General features: G+C 37.8%; 1 protein-coding gene across 1 annotated transcript in view; it reads left to right on the plus strand.

Moving 5' to 3' along the window:
• The window catches only part of AOAH (acyloxyacyl hydrolase), a 105970-nt gene that overhangs the window by 38588 nt on the left and 48425 nt on the right, over positions 1-18957 (plus strand). Inside the window, exons 7-11 of the mRNA XM_067470183.1 lie at positions 4134-4194; positions 4637-4707; positions 9905-9953; positions 12191-12239; positions 16299-16393. Of these exons, the coding sequence (XP_067326284.1) occupies positions 4134-4194; positions 4637-4707; positions 9905-9953; positions 12191-12239; positions 16299-16393 (325 nt within the window). The remainder of the gene's footprint in view (positions 1-4133; positions 4195-4636; positions 4708-9904; positions 9954-12190; positions 12240-16298; positions 16394-18957) is intronic.

Consider the following 18957-nt stretch of genomic DNA (forward strand, 5'->3'; position numbering starts at 1 on the left):
CGATGCAGGTGGGAGTGTGAGTAGGGCTTCTCCAGGTGATTGAAGAGATTGTGTGGGTTCGTATACAGAAATGCGGTCACGCAGGTAGACGGGTTCCAAACCATTCAGGGCTTTGTAGGTAAGAACTTGCACCTTGAATTGGGACCGGAAAATGAATGGCAGCCAGTAGAGCTCCTTAAACAGGAGGGTTGACCGCTCCCTGTAAGGAGTGCCAGTTAACAATCTGGCCGCTGCCCGTTGGACCAACTGAAATTTCTGAGCCGTTTTCAAGGGCAGCCCCACGTAGAGTGCATTACAGTAGTCCAATCTGAAGGTGACTAAGGCATGGACCACCCTGGCCAGATCCGCCTTCGTGAGGTATGGTCGCAGTTGGCGCACAAGTCTTAATTGTGCAAAGGCCCTCCTGGCCACCGCCGATGCCTGAGCCTCAAGCGTAAGTGATAAGTCCAGGAGGACACCCAAACTGCGGACCTGTGACTTTAGGGGGAGTGCAACCCCGTCCAACTAGGTTGGCAGTATCCTAGACACTAAAAAATTGTCATGTGATGAGATCGTAAGACACACACAGCTTCATAGACTTGTGGAAATCTTCCTTTCTTAGGCCTTGTAAAGCATTTGGTTGTTGCTTTGCATGAAAATATGAATTTGCAATCATTTCTCCAACAATGAAGATTTACTTCACTAATGTCAAAATGTCACTGACATGTAATTGCATATTTTAATGGCTTTTTAAATGGCCATCTTCCAAGAGCTTAACTTCCTACATTTAGCAGTGGTGACCTTTCTTCTCTATTTGAGGGATGCAGAGATCATCTGTTCAGTTGTGTTTATCATTTGTCTGCAAGAGGCTTTAGAACAAGCAGAAATGGAAATGTATCATAACTCGAGCCATTTGTTTTTCGCATCTTGACATTAATATGGTTTTAAATCATGTAGTCTTTGTGATCCAGTTTTGCATCGTCTTCAGAAGCTGGAAATGCTTTGATAGCCTTTATGCTTAGGATATAAATATACATTCTGATATGACTATAAAATGTCACAATAATTGTCCTGCAAAATTTGTGTAATCTCGTAATGTGAATCCCACCATCAAACCTACTGATGCCAGGAATGAATAGAGCAATTTAGATGGAGGTATAAAAGATGGTTACAGTGATTAAGGAGCAAGATAAGGCAAAATAAATGGATATCTTATATGAGGGAATGCAGAGTTGATAGAAAGTATTGATTATAGCATTCCTGAGAAACTAATTTCATGCACTTGTAAAAATCTTTCAGCTAACACTATATTGTTTATGACTGCAGCTCTTTAGCAAGGTAAAAAGGAAAACTAACAGACCAAAGAAAAACCCAAAATGACATCCAATTTTAGATAAATCCTGTAATGTCAGTTACAGATTTATATCACACCATTTGTGTTACTAAAATCCAGGGCCTGAAAATGAAAAGCAACCAAGAAGAAAAAGCTCATATGTGTTAAAATGTAGGAATAAAACTGCTTTTCAAAGAAAAGGTAGCTTATCATTGATTGGGATTGTACTTTAAAGGGTCTCATTTTTACCCTCTGGTAGTGGGGCAAAATTTATTATTATTTATTTTATATCCTGATCTTCTCAACCTCCGTAGAGGAACTCAGACCAGCTTACAGAAAGGATTTAATGCTAATAGTACAATCTAAAAGCATCATATAATAACAAGTTAAAATACAAATCTATTAAAATTACAAATAAGCCAAATCGCCAAGATAAAATCATATCCAACTCAGTCCGTATGTGTGGTTGATAACTTTGTTTTGTAGCTGGTTTCAACCATTACTCTGGGAATGCTTCCTTCCATAGCCAGGATTTCACCAGCCTCCTGAAAGACAGGAGGGCGGGGGCCGATCTGATCTCAATCGGGAGAGAGTTCCATAGCCGAGGGGCCACCACAGAAAAGGCCCTGTCTCTCGTTCCCGCCAGACGCGACTGCAAAATTTGTGGGACTGAGAGCAGGGCCCTACCAAAAGATCTTAATTGTCTTGGTGGTTCATAGGGGAGAATACATTTGGACAGGTAAACCGGGCTGGAACCGTGTAGGCTTTTGTAGGTTAAAGCCAGCACTTTGAATTGTGCTCAGAAACTAATTGGCAGCAAGTGGAGCTGGCGCAACAAAGGAGTTGTGCGCTCCCTGTACCTCGCTCCCGTTAGTAATCTGGCTGCTGAATGTTGGACTAATTGCAGCTTCCAGGCAGTCTTCAGAGGCAATCTCACATAGAGAGTATCACAGTAGTCAATACGGGATGTAACCAGAGCGTGGACCACTGTGGCCAAGTCAGACTTCCCAAGGTACGAGTGCAGCTGGCGCACAAGCTTTAATTGTGTAAAAGCTCTTCTGGCCACCGCCAAGACCTGGGGTTCCAGGCTCAGCGATGAGTCCAGGCTCACTCCCAAGCTGTGAATCTGAGCCTTCAGTGGGAGTGTAACCCCGTCAAGCACAGGCTGTAACCCTATGCCCTGTTCGACCTTACGACCAGGAGTACCTCTGTCTTGTCTGGATATAGTTTCAATTTGTTCGCCCTCATACAGTCCGTTAATGCAAACTCCAAAGAACCATTAAGCCTTATAGAACATAGATTTCAGGCAATACCAGTCCAGTATATGTTTACTTGAAAGTCATTTGGTGCACCTAGAATATCCACTTTAAGCATTTTAGTGAAGTAAATAGATTTTCCTGATAAGCTGACTGATGCTCCTTACTTTTTTCTGGTGATTTGTAAACAATTTCAGACCAGAACAGGCACATGAATAGCACCTCAAAATGCCAACATCTTCATGGCTTTCATAGAAAAAAGCTTTCTCAATTCATACACCCAGAAACTTCTCCTCTACCTGAGGTATATTGGTGATATCTTTACAGTTTGGACTCATGGAGAGGACTCACTCTAGATATTCCACCTGACTTTGAACAACTTCCACCCCACCTTCAATTTCAGCCTTAAATTGTCAACAGAACAAAATCCATTTTCTGGACACCACAGTACAGATACACAGTGGACATCTGATACTGCATTCTGACACTCTCTCCACCATTCATAGGGATATCCAGTCACCTTGACTTTAGGCAAGATCTTCCCCTCTGCCTTTCTCCTTCAACACCATACCCTGATGTTTTGCATTTCAATTTGCTTATAAAGATATATTCCTGAGTCAATTTATTTGTGGGAAAAGGCTTATGTACACAGACCATATACAATGGTGGCAGGAACCCATCTTACTCCATTTCCTCTCATCTTTCACCGTCTTCTGGGATGGCCAGCCACATATTTACTGTGCCTTTTCCCTGCTTTTTCCTGCATTCTGCTGCTTAGAATCGGGTAACTCCTGACTTCTGAAGACAGCTGCTAGGCTCCATTTCCATGCACTGTGGAAACAGTGCCCCATTGAGTCCCACCAGAAGTACCCTTGTGTCATGCCATGGCCTTTGTGGGGCTCCATTTCCACAGTGTGTGGTAACACAGCCTTTAGTCCATCTGAAAAGGTTGTTAGTCTATGCTACCTATGCTATCAACTTCATTGTCTCATGTAATCTCTAAGATGTTGCAAGAATCCTTTGCATGCCAACACTAGACAAGTATTGTCTACTTGCTTGGTTGGTCAATGACACAGAGGCACCAGACCTCACCTATTAAATGCGTACTTCAGTTTTATAATCTTTCTTTTCATGGAAAATGATATTGCATTCATTAATTCAGACACTGTATGGTAATATTTGCAAAACAAGGCTATGTCTTTTATTCTTTCTTTTATACCCTTTCCTAGTATTTTGTAATAGTTGAGTCTAGTATGACATTGAATGTGTATATATATATATATTGCATTGCTTTTTGTGTGATGAAAGCAAAATGGGGGAATAATGGAGCTAGAAGCTCCCCAGGTCCTGAATGGTAAACAGCATAATAAGTAATGGCTCCATGTTCACTATGACTAATGTAACCTGGCCAGTCCTGGTCCGAATAAAAATGAGCTCTTTGCATTATGATACAAATTACTTTTGGTATAAAGGGCTGTTGGAAATAATGAATAAATAATAAATTGAACTTTTTATGTTAGCCCTTCAGCAAAATTGCACATGTGCACTATGTTCCTTTCCCACAGATTTGTCAAGCACAAGTTACCCTATGAAGACTTTGATGGAGATAAATTCAGTATTTTCCCAGTAAGTAAAGCAACAGAAATCTAGTATCTTCTAATAGTCATAAAACCTTTTCTTTCATTAAAAAAAACTATTAATACAGAGGCAAATGCTCTTTATAGTCTTGAAGAAGCATTTTCTTTGTGGGGAAGGAAAAGAATAATTCCATTATAATCTTTCTAGAAGTCTGGCCATGACATTACTCTGCCCCATGAAGCAAATTGAATTAAATTAAAAGTATATTAAAAGATGAAGCAAAGTTATCTAAAAAAATATGTGAATTGTCATTTTTGTTCTGCATTAAAATGAGCTATGTGTCATTTTTGTAAAGACAGCTAGAAGAGAAGGGGTTGATATACTAGCTATTTCGTTCTCTTTACTTAGACTTTTATTTCAAAGTTTGATGCCTAGAAGGAGGGGGAAAGTAATAATGTGACATTTTATCTGTGCTTCTCTTTCTGGTTAGACCCTGAGGGGGTATTACTGGAGAGGCAGAGATTGTGACGACTCAGACGCCGCTGTGTATCCAGGAAGACGGTAATGTGAATGTTTCAGCTCTCTTGCAAAAGCAGTTACTCATTTTAATTATGAGAGAATTAAGCCTCCAAAAGTCATTTATATTCAAGTACAAGATCAGTAGTCCCAGTTCCTTTGGCTGGAGAGGGTCTCACAAGCTCTTTGCTTTATTCGGGAGTCAACATTTCAGTTTTCATGAAAAAGGAGCAGTTCATAGATGAGGTTTACAAGAGAAACTCAGATCATAGATATTTTGCTGTACTACTGTTCCCCTATTTCTCTTCTACATAAATGTGTTTTCCCTAAAAGTTGTCCATTTTGAAATGACAAAAACTAATGATTATGTTATTTTAATAAATATATAAATATAAATAATAATAACACCACAGCTAAGGAAAAGCAGCAGAAATTTTAAGAATAATCAAAGGACACAGATAGTGAAAAGACCCTTTTCTTGGACCTAACCTACATTTCAGGGTTACCAAACCTACATACCACATATTTCTTCATTTTTATGTATGTTCTCAGCTTATCTTCTGCAATATGTACAAGGCACTGCTTTCTTGGAAACACCTGATGTGTAACATCCCATTCCAGGTTTATGTCCAGTATGCTGGTTTAATTTTCATCTTTGTTCTGTGTATTTTAATATATGTATCTCATGCAAATATGTTTTAATCATGTGTTTTTAATGATGTGCCCTGCCTCGAGCCACAACAAAAATTGAGTAAGAAATAACATTATTATTTATTTATTTATTTATTTATTTATCGTGTCAGGGGCAACCAGACCATTGTATTACATTTCTAACAGAACAAAACAAACAGACAGACAAAACACAACGTTTGCAAGCTTGGTAGTTGATTAAATGTCCTTTGACCAGTATCTGGCCACTTGGAATGCCTCTGGTGTTATTATTGGTGTTGTTGTTGTTGTTGTTGTTGTTGTTTATTTTATTTATTATTTATTTGCTTTATTTCTATACCGCATTTTTCAGCCCTTAACAGGCGACTCAATGCGGTTTACATAGTACAATTATCAAACAGTGTCAGTGCAATTAAAACATAACAATGCAACAAACAGGATCAACAGCATCAATCCACAACACTTAACAATCAACAAGACAGAACAACAAAACAGACATAACATAACGCCTCAGTTGAAATCAGATCCGTTCTCATAATCCTTGTGCCATTCCTATATTGTTGTTGTTATAAAGCCCTAAATGGTTCTGGCCCACTTTACCTGTCCGAACGTGTCTCTCCCTATGAACCATCAAGGACTTTAAGATCATCTGGGGAGGACCTGCTCTTGGTCCCACCACCATCGCAGTTGCACTTGGTGGGGACGAAATACAGGGCCTTCGCTGTGGTGGCCCTTCAGCTGTGGAACTCTCTCCCTAAAGAGGTTAAATTTGCCCCTTCCCTCCTGACTTTTCGCAAGACAGTTAAGACTTTTATTGGCTTAGATGCGACTGTATGGGCCACATTTTTGGACTGATTTGGAGCATGTTTTAAACTTGGCAAACTGTTTTTAAATGTATATTTATTATCATTTTATGTAATTGTGTATTTTATTGGTGTTTTTATATTGTTGGAAGCCGCCCTGAGTCCTTCTTTGGAGGTCGAGAATAGGATGGGATAGAAATGTTCTAAATAAATAAATAAATATTATCATCTTCCTCATTTCTGTCTACCGCTGTGGCTATGCTGATCAGTCAAGTCTTTATCATCTCTCTGCAACAATATTTGTCTTCTTTGATTATAGTGATCCTTCAGTATTTGGTATCCATTGTTATAAAAAGTGACCATTTCATTTTTACAAAGCAGAATTTACTATGCATATATTACTGCCAGATATCCCATTTCTGGGTTTTGCCCACAAATATAATTTAGATAAGGGTAAAATATACTATGCCCGTTTCCTGCTCCTTAAAACTCCTGGGTCATACTGTCTCTTGCCCAGAGTACAACCATTATACAAGTCTAATTCTCCTTGTCAGTCACCATGAAGACCAAGAGCCTTCCTTAGGCTCATCTTACATGGTTCATCTTACGTGGCTCATCTTACGTGGCTCATCTTACGTGGTTCCCTCCCATCTTTCCCCATCTTTTGGGATGGCCAACCATTCCACGTCCTTTCTGCATCGAGTTCTGTCTTTCCCCTGTTTTCTGCTGCTATTTCCCATGGATCAAGTACATGGATCAAGTCTCCGATAGATCCCCCCTCCTATGTGGGGTCCCCCAAGGTGCAACTCTCTCTCCTCTTCTCTTCAACATCTACGTTAGACCCCTTGCTAGTTTCAACCTGGACTGCTACCAATATGCGGACGATACCCAACTCCTTCTGCGCCTGGAGCATCGTCAATTCCAGAAATTTCACCTGATGTCTGGAGGCTCTGTCGAACTGGCTATATGCTAGCAGACTGAAAATGAACCCGGCGAAGACTGAGATTCTCTGGCATGGTAGCCCGGGAGGTCTGACTCATCCGTTACCCACCTTCGATGGTGCCACCCTATCTCCATCAACCACTGTTAAGAGCTTAGGTGTCGTCCTGGATTCGCAGCTGACAATGGAAGCTCAGGTCACCTTCTGCCAGCAAACAGGCCTTTTTCCATCTACGACAAGTGAGGCAATTGGCTCCCTACCTATCTGACGAGGCTCTGGCAACTGTCATCCATGCCACGGTCACGTCTAGGCTGGACTATTGCAACGCCCTGTATGTTGGCCTTCCGATGTCTACGACCCGAAAGCTTCGTGTTGTTCAGAATGCGGCAGCCAGGTTACTCACAAGAACGCCCATGAAATGCCATATAACACCAATGCTGCAACATTTACATTGGCTTCCAACTGAGTACCGTGGCCTGTATAAGATGTTAGTTCTGACATTTAAAATTCTTTACGGCCAGGGTCCATCGTACTTTAGGGACCACCTCTCCTTCTCCCATCATCGGAGGTCGCAACGACCAGCCGAACGCAACTTACTCTATATACTGGGTCCTAGAGAAGTGCACTTGGCCCTTATGGAATTCCATGCAACCCTATATGAGAGCCATGCGTGACTTAGGGCCTTTTACTCTAGCACTTAAGACCTGGCTTTTTACTAGAGCATTCGATCTCTGTTAATTTTTTAATTCTGTAGGTATGTATTTTATCGTTTACAATTTAGCTGTAAATCGCCTAGAGCATTCTCGGATGGAGGGCGATTAATAAGTAATTAAATATGATTATTATTATTTGTAGTCACATAATATGGCTTTAGGGTTCTATTTCCTTGAGCTGTGGAAATGAAGTGCCAAGGAGTCCCACTGGAAGTGCCTTTACGTCATGTGATGGCCTCCATGAGACTCTTTTGGGGCTCTGTTTCCTAAGCGCACAGAAATGGAGCCCTAAACTTATGGAATGAAGTCTTAAGTCATTATCCATGGTTTGGCATTTGTTTTACCCAAAATCTACATTTTTCCTTTGACATTTTTGTAAAATGTGTTAGATTGCAGACTTTTATAAAATTATCTAGCCCATAGACTTCTTGTAACAAAATAAGTATAGTAAACTAAGTTAACCATCACTAAAGGGAATTGATAGATCCCAGATAAATTCATTTCTATTTGTTTGAAAGTTATTACTAACTAATAGTCCTAATATTGTGCTTTACTAATAATATAATATAATATTTTGTATATAATAATAATAATAATAATAATAATAATAAATAATTTATATATACCCCACTCCATCTCTCCCAGGGGGACTCAGTGCGGCTTACATGAGGCCACGCCCATAGTACAGTACATATATTGTAATACAAAACATAACAAAACCAGAAAATAAAATACATAAAATGCAAAGAAATATAATAAACAATACAAACAATATAAAACAAGCAATTAAAAACAGAGGATTTCACTGGGCAGGACCATATTCAAGGCTAAAAAATTTAAAAACACTGGGAGATAGGACGATGTAAATTATCAGGATGAGGATCCGAGAATGAGGGAGGATTCAATTGCACGAACCATAAATAAAGTGCTTCTAAGGACATTTAGTGCAAAGTTTGGTCAGAGAATTTCTTACATTCAATCACTGAAGGCACATTGGAATAGCCAGGTTTTCAGATTCCTCCTGAAGATTGCTAGCGTGGGGGCTTGTCTAATATCTCTGGGGAGTGAGTTCCAGAGTCAGGGGGGCCACCACAGAGAAAACCCTCTCACTCGTCCCCGCAAGTCGCACTTGCGATGCGGGCGGGAGCGAGAGAAGAGCCTCTCCAGAAGATCGAAGAGATCGCGTGGGTTCGTAGATGGAAATATTATAATGTAATACAATATAATACTACTAATAATAATACAATCTAATTATATATTTTATATTACATGTAATATTACTAATAATATTACAATATAAGGGTGTAGTACAATATAGTAATATATAATACTGATATTGTACTATGCTAATAATTTAATATATTGTGTGTATGTATATCTTGTAAGCCACTCTGAGTCCCCTTCGGGGTGAGAAGAATGGCATATAAATGTCGTAAATAAATAAATAATATTATACCTCATACTATACCATACCTTAAATTCTGTATTGACTTGATATTAATAGTGTAATACTGTAATGAAAAACAAAATGAGATGAATAAAGACTTAATGTAACACAGCTCTGCTGGATTATAAAAACAGCTTTGTGAATGTAAGCTGCAATTTTAGTTAAATGGCAGTCAATAAACTTTTCAACTTAATGGCCTTCATGTGGTGCACAAAGTGTGGGCTTACTGTGCGGAAAGCCAAGTTGACTTACGTTTATTTTAAATTTTATTATTTCTTTGATTTTTTTTCTGGTTATGGGGGAGTTCCAGTTGCTTAATTCCAGTTAACTGAGAGTCTGCTGTAGTATGAAAAAATTGTAAATGTTTAGGAAATGTATAATGCATATATTTTACAATGATTTGGGGATCTGCATAACCCTAGATAGTGTGAGTGTAATAGCTAAATAAATAGTATCACTGATGTAGTGATGTTGGTTCATATGCTAACATTTAAAAATTCAGAAAGCGATCTGAATGTATTACTTGATCAGCCACCGTGATTGTGATTTGTTGCAGTTTGGAAAATGAGAACCTACTTTCTGAAACAGTTGCACTATTGGTTTTCTGCATGTGTTTTGAAAAGTCTAGAACAAAGGTATTGAGTGATTCTGCCAAACATTTCTGTTTTAGACCTGATCAGTGGGATGCAAAGGTGGATTCTAACTGTAATGGAATATGGGTAAGTTGCTAGATATTCTATTGAAACCTTATGACCTTTGATCTTTCCCTATTTTGGAATCAGCTTTTTAGTTTTTTTGTCATGGATTTGTGAAAGTGTACATTTCTGCAAACCAAGCATAACAAAACAATTTCTCAACATAATATAGTGATAAATCAGTTCTACCGCAAAAGTAATAATTTGGAAATTGTCACAGGGAAATTCTAATCCTTCTGAATTTTTTTTGGACAGTGAAACAAGATAATTCTGGTTTTAGGGGGTACTGAACATAATGAGGCAGTTATTGTATATATTCGAGTATAAACCTAGTTTTTCAGCCCCTATTTTAGGCTGAAGAAGCTGCCCTCGGCTTATACTCAAGTCAAAGTTATTTATTATTTTACTCTGTTATTACTATTATTTTTATTACATTTATTATTTTACTCTATTATTGGCATTATTTCATTATTTTACTCTATTATTATTTTATTATATTTATTTTAATCAATTTATTATTATTATTACATTTATTATTTTACTTTATTATTGTTATTACATTTATTATTTTACTCCATTATTGCCATTATTACATTTGCATTATTTTACTCTATTATTATTTTATTACATTTATTTTACTCTATTTATTATTATTGTTACATTTATTATTTTACTTTATTGTTATTACATTTATTATTTTACTCTATTATTGCCATTATTACATTTGCATTATTCTACTCTATTATTATTTTATTACATTTATTTTACTATATTTATATTTATTATTATTATTACATTTATTATTTTACTTTCTTTATTATTATTATTGGAAGGATATGTAATCACATTTGCACTGAAAATGGTTTAATCGAAGTTGGTCAGTCTTACTTTAAATTACAGTTTTATGTAAACATTGAAAAACATTTAACCTACTGTTTCCTCAATTAATGTAATTTTATTGGTATCTATTTATTTTGTATTACCAGTAGCTGCTGCATTTCCCACCCTCGACTTATACTCGAGTCAATAAGTTTCCCCATTTTTTGGTGGTAAAAATATGTGCCTCAGTTTATATTCGGGTCAGCTTATACTTGAGTATATACGGTAATTTTGAAAATTAATTTGGCCCTGTCATTCATTATTGCGTTGGGAAGATTATTTGCCACTAATTGTTATTAATGTTTTAAAATTAATGTATTATATTATTCATTTATTTTTGTTGCATTTTTGCTTATTATTTGAGAGGGTTTTTTTTGGGAAAAAATTATAAGATAATATCATAAAACCTTTATAATTTTAGTCAAAATAATTTAAAATGCCATTTTAAATTAACACAAAGAGATACCTCTTTGTGTTAGCACCGGACGTATAGCACAGCTGGTAAATCATCAGCAATTATAAGATCTATCAACCAAAAGGTTGTAAGTTCGAAGCCTGGGTTGGCATGAGCTGCCAACTGTTAGCCTAGCTCATTGTTTACCTAAGCAATTCAAAAACAGCTTTAGCTGTGATTAGAGAAATTAGGTATCACTAAAAGCAGGGGAGGTGTTTTACGACGCCATAAAGAAAGAAGATCAGAAAATGCTGGGCGACCAAAAGGAAGGAGGAAGTCTTGACGACTCTTCATTATAGAGGATAGAGCAACAGCACCCGTTGGACTCGAGCCCAACTTTCCATGGCACCTCCTTCTGTTCTGTCTGTCTGTGTATTGTCTATACAAAGCGGCATTGAATGTTTGCCGTCTATGTGTACTGTGATGTGCCCTGAGTCCCCTTCGGGATGAGAAGGGCAGAATATAAATAAAGTGTTGTTGTTGTTGTTGTTGTTGTTATTGATTATGCCAATAAAGTTACTTCATCATCCTTCTTTGAATGCATTTAATTTTATCCTTGTTATTAAAACTAGTCCTTAGATACAGTTTAGGTCAGAGAGCACAGCCTGGAGCCCCAAAAGACCTTTAGATGTGATGGGTGATAATCCCCAAAGATAGGTGAAGAACGGAATTGTTTTATTACACGTTCTAAGACACTATTTTAGGGAAATTTCATTCCTTACACCATGCAACAATCCCCATCAGCATGTTTGTGTCTAAAATGTATTCTGCTGGAGCCTAACTGGTCTAGAAGATGAGACTGGATATGTTTTGCTGGTAATGGTGTGTTCCTTATATAATAACCAAAAGAAAATAGAAAATGCGTGAATTAATTCATGATATCAGAGGTTTCAGAGATACAAAATAATTTCGTATTTTCCCCTATTAGGGTGTGGATCCCAAAGATGGCATCCCCTATGAGCAGAAATTCTGTAATGGTAAGATCTTTAAAATTTAAAAATATAGGTGAGAAAACATTGATAGCATTTTTTAATTGCAGTAATTGTCCGGAGTCATTAAAGTGTTTGTACCAGTTCTCTAATATTATCTATGTCTGTGAATGTATGAAAAAATAATAGGTATAGACTTATGGGTTTGTAATAGGCAAATAAGGGTAAGTATACAGGCTATAAATAAATTATAAAATAAATAGATACTACAGCTTTTACAAGGACAATGTGAATGTGCCAGTATGATATGTCTTTTATGATATTTGATGTTATTTTATGTGTTTAATAATGTTTAATGTTTTATCAGGAGAGGGTCAATTTTGATGTTTTATACTGTTTATTATCGATTTATTTATTATTTATTTACAGTATTTATATCCCTCCCTTCTCACCTTGCAGGGGACTCAGGGCGGATTACAATGTACATATACATGGTAAACATTCAATGCCATAGACACACAACATATTATAGACAAACACACAGAGGCTATTTAACATTCTAGCTTTTTCATGTGGGTAGTCTGACCACCAGGGGAGCTGTCGTTTCACCGTCCATTTGTGACACTGATGAAGTACTTCCTCATTCTTTGCAAGCTTGCTGGAGATTTTTATGGCATCGTAAATTAGCCTCCCCACATAAGCGGTACCTACATTTCCTACTTGACAGATGCAACTCTCCTTTGTGCAAAGGTCGACAGCAAGCTACACAAATTCGTCAGAAGCTCACTCCGACCCAGGCTGGCTTCGAACTCATGACCTTTTGGTCAGTAGTGATCTTAATGCAGCTAACTCCCAGCCAGCCCAGTGCACTGAATTGTTACCAACACCATGTACTGCCTTGAGTCCCCTTTGGGGTTGAGAAGCGTGGTATACAAATAACACAAATAAATAAATAAATAAATTTCAAATGGTGAAGGCAGAAAATGTAGTTTTCCATTTCAAATGGTGAAGGAAAAACACATGACTGTGGCTTGCAATATATGCACACAGTTTGAACCATTTGCATGATATGGGACATTTATCATGTTCTAAACTTTCTCCCAGGGCTAAGACTGCTGCAGTTCTGCCATGATGAAGCTACTTGAAATATATTACAAATCACATTTTGTCTTTTTTTGTTAAATCTGGAGATATCTCCTTGGTAGGCCTTCTTTATATTGCTACCTCTCATTTCTAGATCATATATCATAGGATACTGTAAAGTAATTTCCACTTTTAAAGTGTGGATAATGTGGACCAACCAGTGTTCATCAGCATCTTGTAATTTTCCCCTGATAGACCAGACCATAGGCTATCATTTCAATACTATGATTGATCTGGGTGATTTGAATTTATTGAATGTATTGCAGATGCTACAAATTTATGTTTCTCCCAACAAGATCCATGTTCAAGTAATGATCAGAGACTTAAAAGAAACCCAATAGACATTTGCCTAATTTAATATGGATTTTTTTAAATAAAATGGACTGATGCATTCATTTTACCTAAGTTATTTATAGTGCAGATGAAATGCACTGTATGTCAAGGATGTCTAGAATATTTATGTTTACACCTGTGAAGAGACACATGGCTTAAATCTTGGCAACCAGATTCAGAGCATCTGGATAAGAATTAAGGGTTCAAGGACTGAAAAAGATGTAGTTGTAGGTAAAGTATTCCTTGAACAGATTATGAAACTTGCAGAAAAAAGAGATATGATAGTAATGGGAGATTTTAACTAAGGCCCGTAGCCAGGATTTTGATTCAGGGGGGCTGAGTTTGATTCGGGGGGGGGGGGCTGAGTCTGAGTTCATGATATGAATAAACATAACAGTTTAAATAATGCACCAGTAAGGCCTTCTTGTGGACCACCATGAGAATTTCGGGGGAGGGGTGAAGCCCCTCGAGCCCCCCCCCCCCCCCCACATGCCTGACTATACTGATATAAGTTGGGGGGGAAACTGCCAAGAGGACAAAGTCCAACAAATTCCTTACTTGCTTTGCAGACAATTTTATTGTCCAGAAGATAGAAGAAGCAAGAAAGGGATCAAGCTATTCTGGATTGGATTCTAGTCAACACTGATGACCTGGTCAATAGAGTGGAATGGGTGGGATCCTTAGGTGGGAGGGACCATGTGCTCCTGGAGTTTGTGATATAGAGGAAAGGGGAAACTATGAGAGGTCAGACAAGCTTTCTAGACTTTAGGAGAGCTGATTTCAGAAAATTTAGTCCTCAGAAGAGAAGGCTGAGAAGAGACATCATAGCTATGTTTAAATATGTGAAAGGCTGTAGAAAGAGGGAACAGGCTTTTTTCTGCTGCATTGGATTCTAGGACACAGAGGAAAGGGGTTAAATTCCATCTGACCATTAGGAAGAACTTCCTGACTGAGCAAGCTGTTCAACAGTGGAACTCTCTGCCTTGGAGTGTGGTGAAAGCTCCTTTCTTAGAAACTTTTAGACAGACTGGATGGCCTGTCAGCACTGCTATAGTGATGGCACACAGTGGTAAAAGGAAAACTATTTGTCTGGCTATTCCTGGTGGCTATCGGTATACCTCCTAATGTACTTCAGTTCTTTAAAATAAAGACTCTTGAGGCAAGAGTAAAGTTAACCAAATAAGTTTACTGGAAACAAAGGCAAAGTTAACTTCAGTCAGAGTTCTTGAAAGGCAAATCAAAGTAAAATATTACAAAGACTAAGTTTGTTGATTGAACTTAATTACACTGGTAATAAACACTTGGCTATATTTGTAAAATATGAGGTAAAATACTTGACGATAATTGTGGTAAGTCACGTGGTAAAATACTTAGCAGTTGAAAGTAGAATACTGGACTATATTATTGGTAAATGCTTGGCTATATTGGCTATAGTAAGGTTCTTGGCTACTGATATAGTACAGAACTAAAATGGTAAAGTACAGAACTATAATAACTAAATGGTACAGGTACAAGCTATATTGGCTATGTGGTATATGCACAGCTATGATGGTCTGTGTACAAACTATGCTGATGGTATACTACAAGCTATGAAGACTATGAGGTATATACTTTTGGTAAATACACTTGGTAAATACTAAGCTATATGGTATATACACAGCTATGATGGTAAATATGTGCTATAGAATTGCCAGGTATAACGAAGCCTCCCACCAAAGAGCTTCTTTTAGCAGGGAGAAGGAACAGGGAATTCTGAAAATAGTGAATCCCACAAGCTACCAGCAATTATGAGGAACTTCGTACTAAGGATCACACCGCTGTGCCACCAATTACAAGGAATATCACCGGAGGGAAATTGATAAAACAGAGAAAGATATAACTGTGTGTAGATATATTTGAATGACGTCTGAACTGAGAGGTTTTTAAAAGACTTCTTCAATTGGGTACACTGCCACCTTACTGTTTAGTATTCAGGCTGAATTATATGTGTGGAGAGGATACTTAGTAACACTCTTCTGTGTTACGATAGTGTTTATTTTCTTCAGAGGGTTTAAATACCAATGACTTTCACAAACAGGCTGTTGTAAAGTGTTAACTATAATAAAATGTTTATTTAACAGGCTTAAACTCTTCTGGTACAAATGCGTAATGGTTTCTGTAAGTTAATGGCACAAAAGCTTTTGGTTACGTTTCATGTACAATTCTTAGATGGGTAGTGGGTTCAAATCTAGAGTTAACAAACAGGAGATTATCTCAGGAAACTAATCTCTGAAGATAATTCCAAACCAAATTCCCACTTTCTGGAATCTAGCCAAACAATCTTGGCCTAGCCTTCTTCAGGGAAAAAAGCTAGGCCAAGACATCACAGCTATGACTGTGCTTTTCCTGCATGGCAGGGGGTTGAACTGGATGGCCAGTGTAGCCTATTCCAGTTCTATGATTCTATGAAATGAGAAATTGTATGCCATATTTGAAATGAACACAAATGGCAAGTTCATTATTTTGAATGCTCTTTTTGTACTAATGCTGTTGCATGGATTTTAATGTAGCTGTTTTTCCAGCCATAACAACTTTGCATCATGAGAAATGTCAATGTGAGTTCTGAAATTATTAACAAAATTCCTCCCTCAGGCACAGATTCCAAAGGAGTCATTATTCTGGGAGATTCAGCTGCAGCCCACTTTCATATCCCTCCTGAATGGGTGACAGCTTCACAGATGTCAAGGGTATGCCATTTTGCTCATTGCTACAGTATGGTGCCAGCTAACTATCTGACAATTTATTTTCTGTGATGAAATATGCCCAATGAGAATAAATGCTGAAATGCCATTTATTTTTCTGGGAATCATCACTTCATCTTGAGGAAGTTACCACAATAATGATGCTTTATTACAATCCATTATGAGAGAAATTCGGTGTATATTAATAGACTGGAGAGAGCAAAACATTTTATTTTTAAAAGAAAATGATTTGTGGAACGGCTTGGTAGTACTGATGTCAAGAGCTGCTCCTGTGTCTCTTCCTTTTCTACTTAGCTGATTGCAGTAGGGTTGTTTCGCATTGCTAATACCAGTATTTTGTATTCCAAGCCCATCATTAGGATAGGAAGGCTAGATAAGGGCTTGATTTTTGAAGAAGACTCCTGACAACAGAACCAGAAGCAGAGGACATGTTGACATCCTGGCCTAGAGAGAGTCTTTTAATCAAAGTTTTCTGGTTTGGACACTAGGATTGATCTCAGTCTCTGATCTCTGAGACTGATCTCTGATTTTAGAAGCCTGAAGGGCCTCACTGCAGCCAAGTAAGTAAGAGGGAGACAAGAGGTGACAGATCAGAAGGCTTTCTCAACTGTGAAACTTTTTTTCTATATAAATAAATCATAGTTTCATGCTGCAAACTGTTCATAGAGTGTGAGTATTAGATCCAGAGAATAAAAGGACAAGGTGAGTGGTAAGATCCTAAAGACTGCAGGAACAACCTGGAGTAGAGATCTGTCACATATCCCATTGATCATGCTCTAGAACAGGGGTCCTCGAACTTTTTAAAGAGAGGACCAGGTCACAGTCCTTCAAACTGTTGGAAGGCTGGATTATAATTTGAAAAAGACATGGATGAATTCATATGCACACTGCACATATCTTAATTGTAGTGCAAAAAAACCCACTTAAAACAATACAACAATTAAAATGAAGAACAGTTTTTTCGGGCTATATGGCCATGTTCCGAAAAAACCCACAAGAACTGAGTGATTCCAGCCATGAAAGCCTTCGACAATAAAATGAAGAACAATTTTAACAAATATAAACTTATTAGTATTTCAATGGGAAAATGTGGGCCTGCTTTTGGCTGATGAGATAGGATTGTTGTCGTTGTGTGCTTTCAAGTCATTTCAGACTTAGGTTGACCCTGAGCGAGGGCCGGGTAAATGACCTTGGAGGGCCATATCTGGCCTCCGGGCCCTAGTTTGGGAACCCCTGCTCTACAACAAATCTGCATGTGTTTCTACAGATTTAGAATTTAAACTCAAAGCCCCCACACTAGCAGTCTTTAAGAAAGATCTTAAAACTTGGCTTTTCTGATGTGCCTTCAGAGAGTGACCATTTAACCCATTTTGTTTGTTTCCATCTTCAGTTGTCCTCATGATGCACTTTCACCTGTCCCTTGTGTAGGCTTGCCCTTTTGTTCCTCCTTCTCGGGCTCTTCCCTCTTCCCTCACAAAAGCACTTTTTCCTATTCCTATCTCATCTAGGATTTTATTATTCTATCTGTGTATTCAGCCCACCCTATTTGTTTGACTTTTATTATGTAATTATGCATTGTTCTTTTTATTTTATTTTATTTTATTTTGTGAGTTTATCTATTTTGTTCTGATGTAATTTTTCTGATGTTTTGTATTTTATCTTACTGTATTGTATTTTTGGGCTTGGCCTCATTTGAGCTGCCCCGAGTCCCCTTTGGGGAGATGGTGGTGGGGTATAAATAAAGATTATTATTATTATTTTACTGACACAAAAGCACAGTATGTCATAGCAAACAAGATCTCTATGCTGGAATTCGTATTACAAAATCACAAGTGCAACACTTCCCAAGCATCTAGGACTGTGTGATGTATTTTCGCAGATCCAAGTAAGGTGGCCTTTGCAGTTGACAGATTGTGATTTTGTCAATGTTTATTGTTTCCAAATGCTGACTGAGATCTTTTGGCACAGCACCCAGTGCACCAATGACCACTGGGACCACCTGTACTGGTTTATGCCAGAGCCTTTGCAGTTTTTCCTGTTGTTTTTCCTCAATGCGACTGTCACCTGGTATGGCAACATTAATAATCCAGACTTTTTTCTTTTCCACAAGCATGATGTCTGATGTATTGTGTTCCAAAACTTTGTCAGTCTGGATTCAAAAGTCCCACAGTATTTTTGCATGTTCATTTTCCATGATCTTTGCGAGTTTATGATCCCACCAATTCTTTACTGCTGGTAGGTGGTACTTGTGACATAAGTTCCAGTGAATCATTTGGGCCACAGAGTTGTGCCTCTGTTTGTAGTCCATCTGTGTAATTTTCTTGCAACAGCTGAGGATATGGTCCATGGTTTCATCAGCTTTCTTGCACAGTCTGCATTTTGGGTCATCAGCTGATTTTTCAATTCTGGCCTTAATGTTGTTGTTGTTCTTGTTATTATTATTGTTATTATTGTTGTTGTTGTTATTATTATTATGGTCCTAAATTGGCTAGCAAAGCTAAGCAAAGTCCTGGCCAAATACAATAAAGGAAATACAATATCTGACAGTA

This window comes from Anolis sagrei, chromosome 6, assembly GCF_037176765.1.
Source record: "Anolis sagrei isolate rAnoSag1 chromosome 6, rAnoSag1.mat, whole genome shotgun sequence".
Classification (NCBI taxonomy): Eukaryota; Metazoa; Chordata; class Lepidosauria; order Squamata; family Dactyloidae; genus Anolis; species Anolis sagrei.